This window comes from Puma concolor, chromosome A1 (genome assembly GCF_028749965.1).
Source record: "Puma concolor isolate L17-30 chromosome A1, mPumCon1.1.hap2, whole genome shotgun sequence".
NCBI classification, from domain to species: Eukaryota; Metazoa; Chordata; class Mammalia; order Carnivora; family Felidae; genus Puma; species Puma concolor.
The window spans coordinates 29,305,197-29,317,835 of NC_141667.1; the positions used below are offsets into that span (position 1 = coordinate 29,305,197).

Consider the following 12,639-nt stretch of genomic DNA (forward strand, 5'->3'; position numbering starts at 1 on the left):
CCGGTAACTTCCCCTTTCTGTTCCTAATTATGTCTTCTGAAATAAACAAGTTTCCTTTCATACAACACACACTATGAAGACAACCATCAAGTCTCCTCCTTTGAGTCTTCACTTCTCCAGTATAGATAACACCAAGGTGTTGTAAATTTTGTGGTAACTGTGACTTAGATTTTTCTAATTTTATGCCCTTTCACTCTCTATGAGAAGATTAATTTGCCTCAGCAAACAGAAAACTGAAGAAAAATTGAAGAGGAACAAAATTAATGTCATATTACCAAAAAAGTATAACAACTTTAAAGCAATCAAAAGGACTTTAATAGCAAGACTGCATGAATTTATTAATTCATTCAATAAGTATTTCCTGGGAACCTTTAGGCAAGAAACTGCTAGACACTGGACATGAAATAATTTAATACTAATAACTTTTAAAACAGGTCTGACAAGACAGTTAGCATATACATCTCAAAGTATTAAAATTAACTTTTTAAAACAATGTGCCCTACTTCATTTTCCCACTGTTCTTTAGACTTTAGCCAATTCTAAATCAGTAAAATTCTCATGATACTTCACATTAGTCTTTAGGTCACGGCAAATTAAGTACTATACTTACTCTTCTTCGATTTTCACCTTCTTCTTGCCTTTGCCTTTTTCTCTTCTCTAGAGACAGAAAAGCGGTCTCAAATTTGGTATAACATGGTTTAATTAGACGTAGAGTAACTGAAGTAAAGGTATCAGGCTATGACCAATTTCCTTTAAATTACTACAAAGTCAAAAGTAATAGGTTATTGTTGGAAAGGACCTTAGAGGCCACCTAAGTCCACAGAGAATCCCTTCTGTATTTTTGTTGGAGATGACCTTTAGGCTTTGTCTGAACAGTTTTAGTGAGGAAAAAGTTCTTCTTCATTTGAAATTTGTTTGTAACTTCTCTTTTCTTTGCCTTATCTTCTAAATTAAGTTGATACTTCTTTCTGCATAAAAGTCCTTTCCTTTATTCTCTTCAGGCTATATACTCAGTGTTTTGTGTGTGCGTGTGTGTGTGTGTGTGTGTGTGTGTGTGTGTTATAAGATATGCTGTACATAATTCTGGCTGTCCTTTTCTAAATACCTTCTAACTTATTAGTCCTACTCTTGAAATCTTACCCAGGACTGAATATGATACTCCAGATGAAGTCTAATTAATGCAAAAAGCAGAACCATCACATCAACTAGACCCCACCTTCCTAGGAGAGAATGTGAAGGCTACAACAACTTCTATTGGAGCTACAACACATTTTGGCTTACACTTAACTAATGATCACATAAAAACTCCAGACACACATAGGGAGAATGTCTAGGAATCCATGTCCCAACACTCAAGTTCTGTTTTTTTTTTTCCTACCATCACTTAAACATCAGGAAATTTGATACATTCAGTGTTGGAATTAGATTCTAGTAGAATGCCACACATTCTAACAGGTTGTTAACAATTATCACATTCTAAAAACCAGCCTTGGCTTGAATGATTTCCTCTGTAGTATTAAACCGATGATTCTTTCATCTCATGAATTTTACAGTTGTACTGAACTTGGCAAATCTGTTTCCAGACAAACATGAAAATGACTCCAACACCATCCAAGAGCATTATTTAGCTGAAGACATACTAATGATTTCTGCTACAATATTTCTTAAAGTCAGATGAAACCATTTGTTTTCAAATTATTTTTGCTATGAAGCCTGTACATAGATTTTTAGTTAAAAATATTAATTTCTTAAGATAGAATAATAATGATAAATTATACAATTTGAATTTTTTATATTTTGAGTCTTAACACTTTCATTCATTTATTTTAAAAGACAAATCTTACCTCGTCTGATTAATTCTTTTCCTTCATCAACCAAGTCTGATGTCATGTCATTATCTCCCATGAACTGCTGGAAACCAAGCAGATTCAAACAACGCGTTCCCAAACTAATAAAAGATTTTAAAAAAGACAAGTATTATTTCTCATTGTAAATGTTTAGATAAACTGTTCTTTAACATCGTTGCCCCAAAGAAGCCTACATTTTATTGTTAGTTATCATGGCAAGTTACGTAATTTGTCTTTTTTTTTTTTTTTTAATGTTTATTCCTTTCTGAAAGAGAGAGAGACAGAGCACAAACAGGGGAGAGGCAGAGAGAGAGAGGGAGACACAGAATCCAAAGCAGGCTCCAGGCTCTGAGCTGTCAGCACAGTGCCCGACATGGGGCTTGAACCCACGAGCCACAAGATCATGATCTGAGCAGAAGTCAGACACTTAACTAACTGATTGAGCCACCCAGGTGCCCCAACATCTGTCTTTCTTGAAGAAGGACTTATTTCTCTAAGGAGCTTATATACCCAGTATTCCACTGACAGGGTATGTACCATACCCAGATTCCCTACAAAAACAAATTAAATTGGGCCATTAGAATACCTTCAGAAATCATACAGGGATAAAAAAAACAAAACAAAACAACAATGCAATCGCTATAACACAAATACAATTCATTCTTTTCTTATATTACAAAAATTTTTTTAACATTTATTCATTTTTTGAGACAGAGACAGAGTGTGAGTGGGGGAGGGGCAGAGAGAGAGGGAGACAGAATCCAAAGCAGGCTCCAAGTTCCGAGCTGTCAGCACAGAGCCTGACGGCGGGGCTCGAACTCACGGACCGTGAGATCATGACCTGAGCCAAAGTTGGACGCTTAAACGAATGAGCCACCCAGGTGCCCCTCTTTTCTTATATTCAAACAACAATTTTAGTGTTGAAAATACGCACAATCTGTATCTCCAAGTATAAAATATCCTGGTTTAGAACATCTTAACTATGCAAGTTGATATTCATGTTCATTTTTTTTAACCTGAGAGCTAGTCAATTCTATTTAAATAGCTTTTATTATAAACTCAGAATTGATTTCTATGTCTTACCTGGGGGCTATTATTTTATCTTATTTGGTATTTACTTTAAACCTCATTGCTGTGCAGGACAAGAGTACTCTGAAAATATGACACACAAGGAAAGAAGTAATGGATAGACAATCAGGATTAATACTTAGGATCCCATTATACATCAGCCAATTTACAGATACTCTCTTATTCACTGTAATTCTAAGAGATAGATATCATTTTACAGATAAGGAAACAGAGGTCCACAGGTTAAATACTTTGCTAATGATCACTGAATAAACTTTAGAGCTGGGATTTAAATCCAAGACAAAACAAAGACTAAGCTCTTTTTATTACCTTAGTTTTCAAACTTTTTTACTGATGTACTTCTACTGACAGAAGCCTGAACACACACATGGAGCAAGGAGGGAGAGAAAAAAAGAAGGAGGGAATAAGCGTGTGTGTGCACACAAGTGCATGCACTGGGAGGAGAGGAAAACAGTGGAGCAGTTACACGAAAGCGAAGGTCTTCCATTTTACATTACCAATGTGTAATACTCTGATGAATTCATAATGCCTGCTTGCTTTAATATATAAAGAATGTTTTATATAACTTAACACTGAGCAAAATTGGGGTGTTGGGTAGACGGTCATGCTAATTCTGTGACTTTAATTTTTTTTTTAATGTTTTTATTTATTTTGAGACAGAGAGAGACGGAGGATGAGCAGGGGAGGGGCAGAGAGAGAGGGAGACACAGAATGCGAAGCAGGCTCCAGGCTCAGAGCTGTCAGCACAGAGCCCAACATGGGGCTCGAACTCACTCACGGAGTGTGAGATCATGACCTGAGCTGAAGTTGGACGCTTAACTGACTGAGCCACCCAGGCGCCCTGCTAATTCTGTGACTTTAAATATTCCTTTACTATCTTCATAGCCTTGTAGGAGTATGACACCCTAGTATGAGAAGCCCCAAACTAGATCATGGTCTCTGAGAAGGTCATAGTTTTTCCTAAAGTATCAGGAAACAGCCTTATGTTCTCTAGGCAGTTAAGTCTGAATATGAACTCTGGGCATCGCTGTGTTGTTAGTAATACGGAAATTAGACTAATTATGGCAGCATTCCAAAGAAAACAGAACTAGGAAGAAAGTTACCATTAAAACGTCAGTAAGGCATTGCTTCATACGTTTCTATAATAGAATATCTATTTTGAAAGGTAATTTGAAAATTCAAGAAATCTGCCCTTTTCCTAAAAGACAAATTGTGACTTTGAACTAAAATAAAAACTCAACTTGTTAAAAAATAAAATAAAATAAAATAAAATAAAATAAAATAAAATAAAATAAAATAAAATAAAATAAAATAAAAAAATAAAAGACAAATTGTAAATCAAAGTTTATCCTAATTCTAAAACAATACCTTTAATGGATTATTTTCAATTTTAACAAATTTTCTTTTAGACATAATTCTTTATATTTAAGATTTTATAGTTGATAAACCATTAGTTATTCTACCCATCTATTACCTGATCCACATAACAATCTAATAAGGTAGGAAGAGATGCTAATCTTGCCAACAAAACTAACGTGTGAAAACATAATTCACACATCACAAGCTCTTAATGTTTCATTAATAGTTTTATAAACTTAAAACATTTTTTTAAATTTACTTTTATGTTTTTATTTTAGAGATAGAGTGTGAGTGGGGGAGTGGGGCAGAGGAAGAGAGAGAGAGAGAGAGAGAGAGAGAGAGAGAGAGAATCCTAAGCGGGCTCCACACAGTACAGAGCCCGACACAGAGCTCAATCCCATGGCCCTGGGATGATGACCTGAGCCATGATCAAGAACAGGATGCTCAACTGACTGAGCCACGCAGATGCCCCAGTTTTATAAACTTTTAAAATGAATAAACATATAATCAAAACTAAGTTTTGGACATGCAAAGTATAGTGTCTTCCTTTACTAGATCATTTTCACGGTATAAACAAAACTATTGTCTTTTTTACTTTACAGAAAAAAACTTGAAAATCAGACGTATTATTAGTTCATAACAGTTTATAAATAAAAGTTTTATTTGAAAATATAATCCTTTATTTTACCTATGAGAAGGCAAAATATAAATGTTTTAATTTTTTTTTAATTTTTATTTATTTTTGAGAGAGAGAAAGCGAGAGAGAGAGAGGGACAGCACGCGCGGGGTAGGGGCAGAGAGAGAGGCAGACACAGAATCAAAGCAGGCTCTAGGCTCCGAGCTGTCAGCAGAGAGCCTGACATGGGGCTCAAAGTCATGAACCGTGAGATCATGACCTAAGATGAGGTCGGACGCTTAACGGACTGAGCCACACAGGCGCACCTGCATTAAACAAAATTTAAATAAAAGCTTGAAATAAAAAATAATACCATTTATATTAGTCCTAGCGAACGCAGTTTAAGTAAAGGCTCAGGTCATGATCTCACGGTTCAAGGTTTGAGGTCTGCATCGGGCTCTGTGCTAACAGCTCAAAGCCTGGAGCCTGCTACAGATTCTGTGTCTCCCTCACTCTCTGCCCCTCCCCAGCTCGCGCTCTGTCTCAATCTCTCTCTCAAAAATAAAGAAAAATGTTTTAAAAAATTAAAACATTTATATTTTGCCTTCTCATAGGTAAAATAAGAGATTATATTTTCAAATAAAACTGTTAATATGAACTGCTAATACGTCTGATTTTCAAGTTTTTTTTCTATAAGGTAAAAAAGACAATAGGTTTGTTTATACTGTGAAAATGATGTAGTAAAGGAAGACACTATACAGAGACAGGGGAGCAGGAGATCCGAAGCGGGCTCTGCACTGACAGGCTGACAGCAGACAGCCCAATGCGGGGCTCCAACTCACAGACTGTAAGATCATGACCTGAGCACAGACGTTCAACCGACTGAGCCACTCAGGCACCCCATAAACGTTTTAAAACATCCAATAGAGAATTTATTTCAAACAATATTTGTTTATTTAACTTCTTAATGAGTACATATACATTATCTGTAATAACTATCTAATGGTATTGGAAGTTTTTTTTTATTTTATAATTTTTTTTTTAACGTTATTTATTTTTGAGAGGAGAGAGACAGAGCATGAGCGGGGAAGGAGAGAGAAAGAGGGAGACACAGAATATGCAACAGGCTCCAGGCTCTGAGCTGTCAGCACAGAGCCTGACGCCGGGCTCGAACTCACGGACCGCGAGATCATGACCTGAGCTGAAGTCAGATGCTCAACAGACTGAGCCACCCAGGCGCCCCTAATAGTATTGGAAGTTTTAAATGAAAAGTGGTTGGATAAAACATTTTCATCAGAAAAGCGAAGTGATTAACATCAATTTTTTTTTCTTAAAGTGGTATTTTTGGCTTGTCACAGAGCACTTAAGCAGTCAGCAGAAGAGCGCAGACACAGTACAGGATGAGGGTACCTGACGTGGAAGTAGGGGAGACAGGGTGCTAGAAGCCAAGTAGATCTGTCTTTACCTCCTTGTGAGTCACACCCTTGCCAAGAATCAAGCATCTTTCTAATCCTATAAAAAAAATACCCTGTGTCCTTTCCTGTCCAACCTCACATGTATGTACTGCCTAATTACAGTTGCTCCTCACCTGATGCTTTGTGCTGGCTAAGGTCTGAGGCATCTAGAAACCTGGCGATGATTGTGGGGAAAGCCTTAAGACTCATTTTTTTTCAAGTTTGTTTATTTATTTTGAGAGCGAGTACGTCTGAGAGCCAGGGAGAAGCAGAGAGACAGGGAGAGACAGAATCCCAAGCAGGCTCTGCACTGTTCTGACCATGAGATCAGACCTGAGCTGAAATCAAGAGTCAGTTGTTTAACTGACTGAGCTACCCAGGTGCCCCACCCTCAGATTCATTTATGTTACTGGATAAAAGATGGGCCTGGGGGGGTATTTTATGAGCTACGCTGGCTGTCAGCGCTGAAGGCCAGAACTTAAGAGTTAACATTCTATCCTATTATCTTGTAATCTAAAAACTTGTAAAAGAATAACTCTACTTCACTTTTCTTAAAAATCCCGTCAGAGGGAGAACCTGACTTGATCATTTAAGCAAAGCATTTAAGCTATCCCTCGCTCTCCCAAAGCCACAATAAAACAAACAACAACCAAAACCTAACAACTGAATATTTAAAAAGGCTTTAAGGAGAAAGGATATCCAGATTGAATAAGAGTGAGAGGAAAAATAATTGATGTTAAGTTTCTTACCTAAAGTAAGTAGCAATGCAGAGAATAACCACCAACATAGGATAATATATGTAGAATCCATCTGCAATAAAGGATAAAACTTTCATGGAACCCATAATCTAAAGAGGCAAAAAAAAAAAAAAAGTAAGTTAAATTAGTACAATTCTGTATTTTTCATTCCTTTCCATCATTAAAAAAATTCACTCATCACCAGTCTTATTAACAAATTTAGACTTTTCAAAAAGTAGAAATAAAGCACTAAATGGACTGATTTTAAGTTCTCATCACAAAAAAAACTTGTAACGATGTGAGGTGATGGGTGTTAACTTTTTGTGGCAATCATTTCAAAATATCTACACGTATCGAATCATTCTATTGTACACTTTACACTACATACAATGTTATATGTCACTAATATCGAATTTGCTTATTTATTAAGGTTTTCACATAAAGAAAATTAATATTTTATAAATATTACTAAAAATTATCATGTACATGAAGATTATAAATATGAAAGCTAATATTATAGATGAGGTCTATTGATATTGCTCATCTGGTCAACCTATGTGAACCAAAAAACTTTGTGTTTTTTTTACAATAAAAGAGAACAAAATCATTTTTACCCAGTCAGATACAACCTTTAAAATAAGTTCGATATTTTAAAAAATCCTAATAACACTATAGAACATTTCTGCTGGCATTAAAAGAAATTCCACAATAATACATCTTGTAGAGACAACAAATCTAAAAAAACTGTTTCCTGACCATACTTACAGATGTATAAGCAGTTGGCTGAGTATTCTGGTGAGAGATGGACGAATCCATATGGGTCAAACCCAAGAAATTAAGACATAGAGGAGGAGTCAAACGGCAAAATAACCTGCAATAAGCATATATAAACAGAATAAGAAAAAATATAGCAGCAAAGTACATTTTATTATGTTGTTATTTTCATCTATTTGTATTACATATATCTTGAATTCTTAATGCAAACTGCCCTTATTTGAGAGACATTCTGAATATTCTATTAATCACATCTCCCTAAAACATCAGGGCAAAACTCCAGCCTCAGGCTGCCTGCTTTGGTTGTGTCTGCCACTGTTTCATCCTAAGATTTGTGCAGTACCTGAAGAATTTTCGTACGCACTTTATTCAAATCTACCATCTGTGCAATCCGTGTCCACATGACCAGGACAGCAATATCCTCGAGGGGAACTGTACTCAGTACATAAAGGAGCTGAAGTTGTATTGAAGTAGGTCACTCTGACAAGTTCAGGTACAAAGAACTGTTAGAGCTCAGTTATGTCCAGATAAAAAGAGAACCTCACAGAACTATAGAGTTGGAGAACAGGTGGTAAGGAAAATGAAGGGAGGGTGTGAATACAAAGAGGAAATATGGGGAGTTATTTTGTGATGATGGAACAGTTCTGTATCTTGATTGTGGTGGTGGTTATGTGAATCTACACACACACACACACACACACACACACACACACATACACGCACATGAATGAAGGATAAAAAGTGGTAAGAACTAAATAAGGTCTGTAACCTAATTCAGAGTTATATATCAATGTACAATTCCTGGTTTGGATATTGTACAATAGCTATATAAAATTTCTCCATTTGGGGAAGCTGGGTGAAGGTTAGTTAGTAGGACCCTTTGTACTGTATTTGCAACTTCCTGTGACTCTATAATTATTTGAGGGAAAAAAGATATAAAGAAAAAAGTCTTAAAGATGCTTCAGATATGGATTTCTCTGGGAACCTGCCTAAGTGCAGCCTATTTTATAAATACCTAATATGACCAACTTACCAACAGGGACAAACAATAGCACAACCTAGCTATTACTAGCAATACTCTCTTAGCAAAGGATATTCCTGTTCATTTTAAGTCCTTCCCAATGCAGCTTGATGCCACTGAATCACCGAACACTCTAGGTCTGACTTAGCCTCTAAACTCTCAAATGGTCCTAGTATTTACCAACCTATTTATTGAATCTCTAACTTGTAAGTCCAGGTTGTCTTTCTTTTCGTTCCTAACCTAGTAAACCTCTTGTATTATAACCTTAAACTTCAAGCAGGATTTAGCTAGCAGTCAGCAAACATCTAATGCTTAAACGTAATCAATGAGCTCACATAAATGCAGGTGTTAGTGGAATGCTCAGAAACAATAAGAAAGAAAAGGGACATCCATAGACTACATGCAGTGGGGTCGCTCCCTTGTGTCTAAACACACTCCTACTTACATGCCACTGAAGAGAAGGCTGTAAGCATCAGTCTGGTGATGTGAAGCCAAGTAATAATAGTTAAAGACACGAATCCTGAACACAGTAGAATAAACACAGATACTCAGAAAGAAGATACTCAGGAAACAAGCAATCTGAAAAATGAAAACAAACAAAATCAGTTTAAGACTAACAGACTTAAGACTAACGGACCTTGGCACTTAATACACTCTCACAAGCATTATCCTTTATCTCCAGCTAACATTTATTGACATTCTAAAAATTTTAGAACACAGTTCAGGTTTTAAACACCTGTAACTGGTTTAAACACAGTAACAGGGTTTTTTTTAACCACCTAAGAAAATGAATTTATGAAAAAAATCTACGTCTTAACCAGTTCAATATCCTGTCCATAAGTTTCAAATCCACCTCCTGAAGTGAGCCCGTTCTCCTGTGCCCTTGGCTACCCTTCCCGCGAAGACTGTACATTATGCAGCTTCACTGGCATCAACAGGATCAAAGTATTCTCATAAAAGAAGTCTGCACTATTTTGCACCTTGTCATCCCTCCTCAAACACAGTTTTTAGTTTTTATGGTCTGATAAATGGATGAAGCTCATTTCTGAAAGTCTGAATAACACTATGGGCAACTTCACTGCTTTCATTATTATTAGATTATATAAAGAAAAAACACAGTTGATGACTAGACTATGAACTGACATATGTTTATGACAGATGTAAAATAAACCGACCTCTATATAAATATAATTGTATGTTTTCTCAGCCAGCTGTATGAAGACTGCGAAGAGGGATAAGACAGGTGTAGTGCTAAAGAATGTGCATTCTGACCACACAACAATCACAGAGAAGATGGACAAAACCACAGCAAGTATCCTATAAAACCACGGTCTCAAAAGACATTCCCAGTACCATTCTGGAAGATAAAAGAAAAAAATGATTAGGAAAAATCATAAAAGAATAAGATATTTATATTGTTTCAAAATATCTCCATACAGGATCCATAACTGCAAAGAAGAAAACAGTAATATCACAGTAGAGGAACCAGGCAGGTACCATGTTCACCAAATAATCACCAATAACAGGATAAACTGACATCATGTGCCTCCTGCTATGAAGCACTAAGAACACAATGTCATTGCTGCAGTATTCCCACCAAAAATGCAAAACCTGCATCCAACATGAGAAAATACCAGACTCAAATCCAGGGACACCTAATAAAAAACTGGCCTATAATCTCCGAAAACACCAATGTCAGAAGACACAAATAGAGACTGAGAAATTATTCCAGATGAATGGAAACTAGGGAGACGGGACACCTGAATACAATGCATGATCTGGGATTTTTTTTTTTTTTTACAAAGAATATTTTAGAACAATTCGCAAAATCTGTGTAAGGTGTACAGAAACAACTCTGTATCAAAGTTCACTTCCTGATCTGGTCACTGTATTTGGTTAGTAAGAAAATGTCTTTATTTTTAGAAAACAGACACTGAAACATTTAGGAGCAAAGAGGCATCATGTCTGGAATAAAACTTTGAAAAGATTAAGGAAAAATACATATACAGAGAGAAAGATAAAGTAAATGAATCTGAGTGAAGTATATACAAAAATTCTTTGTACTATTCTGCTAACTTTTGGTTAAGTCTGACATTTTTTAACAATAACAACAAAAAAGATAGCTCACCGAATTGAAAAGGCTACGTTTTCACTTCATTCACTGAAGCGCTGAGCGAGCTCTTAGCTCAGACTCTAAATCTTTCAACCCTACTCTCAGCACAATTCCTGATGAATTCAATGTCCACACCAGTGATCCTTTTTTCAATATCCTAGGGTCTTTCACTTCCTTGACCTCCTTTCCTCCAGTGATCTCATCCTCCACCCCACCTCAACTACTCATTCTCAGTCATCCCTAAACCTCTTACTGCCCTTCCTTCCTTATAATCTCATTAAAGCATCCCTGTTTCCAAGCAATACCTTCACCTAATATCCAATTCCACTGACTGACTCTATCTGGACCAAGCATCCATTCATTGTACCACCTTTATATTGCCACTTAATACCCTGGTATCCTGCTGCTTCCTTTATCAGCTCAGATTCCGTAGTCTTTGAGGATAATTATGCTCCAGCATCCCCATTTCTTTTCTCTCTTGCTTCCCTGTACTTGCTAAGCAAGACCACACCCTGGTTAGGATCCAACTCCCTGGCCACTCTGAGCCTGCACCCATGGAGCTGTACCCTTCAGGAGTGAGGCACCCAACTTTGCTGACTGGTCTCATTCCAAATTCCTAATCACCAACTTCAGGTGGATCCTGAGCACTGCCTGGCTGGCCTCCTATAATTCAATCTTCTCCCATGCCTTCACTCCTAAGCAACTATTTTGCACCTTCTCTCTTCAGATCTCCCAAATCTCTTACCCTATGCTTCACTCTCAGCATTTCACCGAGAAACTGGCAGAAGGGAACCTCCCCAAGTTCCTGCCACTACCTCTTCTCACCTGCTTAGGTACACCCGTGCCTTACCTCCTAATCTAAGGGCAATCTCTACATTGTTCACTATTTCCCATTTCATCTCTGCTACTCACGAACATCACCCCAGCCATGCTCTTCGCTCATTACATTTCCTCTAAGATATGGTTCCCAAATTACATGCTATAATTTATCTTGACCTTGCCATTCTCCTTCAGCTACTACCTCTTTTCTCTACTCCATTTTATAAGGAAAACTTTTGAGAGTTTTGTATTCTCCTTGCCTCTAATTGCTCTCCTCCAGATTTCTTTTAAATTCAACTGGGCTTTTGTTTGTCTGTTTGTTTGTTTTTTACCTTTTTCTCTTTTCCACCCCCACCTCACTTCTCTGAAGTCAACCTATTGGGAAATGTACTTTACACACACCTTTCCTCAAAACACCTCACTATCCTGCTTTTCTTCCCTCCTCACTGGGTTCCTCCATTAACCTGATGTCTACATTCTGGTATCTTCTTTATACCTTTCTGTGTACATAGTCTACTTTCTCACTCCGTAAAGCCAGGAATTTTTGTCATTACACTTATTGATATATACCCGACACCCAACAACATACAGCATATATGTCTCAAGTATTTGTTGAATGAATGAAAACAAGTATTTCTTTCATTTAATTAGAAAAGATCTTTGTTGAAGTAGTTTTCTAACATATGTTATGGCCATTATGTCTTCATACTCAAGACCAAACACGGCAAAAAGAATCAAATGAACATAACTGTTTATGTAAACAAATAAGCTAAATGGAAGCTTTAATACTGTGACACTTGCCATATTTTC

The 12,639-nt window shown here is 36.8% G+C and overlaps 1 protein-coding gene across 7 annotated transcripts in view; it reads right to left on the minus strand.

Moving 5' to 3' along the window:
- Nucleotides 1–12,639, minus strand: part of LMBRD2 (LMBR1 domain containing 2) — a 48,949-nt gene that overhangs the window by 10,973 nt on the left and 25,337 nt on the right. For 6 of the 7 annotated variants that reach the window (XR_015240774.1, XR_015240772.1, XM_086677134.1 and 3 more), the window contains exons 10-15: nt 10,073–10,254; nt 9,343–9,476; nt 7,868–7,973; nt 7,115–7,212; nt 1,845–1,948; nt 611–657 (exon numbers count right to left, since the gene is read on the minus strand). Coding sequence is in view for 5 of the 7 variants with exons in the window: in XM_086677134.1 (XP_086533260.1) it covers nt 611–657; nt 1,845–1,948; nt 7,115–7,212; nt 7,868–7,973; nt 9,343–9,476; nt 10,073–10,254 (671 nt within the window). In the remaining 2 variants the exon portion in view is untranslated. Of the gene's footprint in view, nt 1–610; nt 761–1,844; nt 1,949–7,114; nt 7,213–7,867; nt 7,974–9,342; nt 9,477–10,072; nt 10,255–12,639 lie in introns of those variants that run through there. The other variant, XM_086677153.1, reaches the window with a different exon arrangement.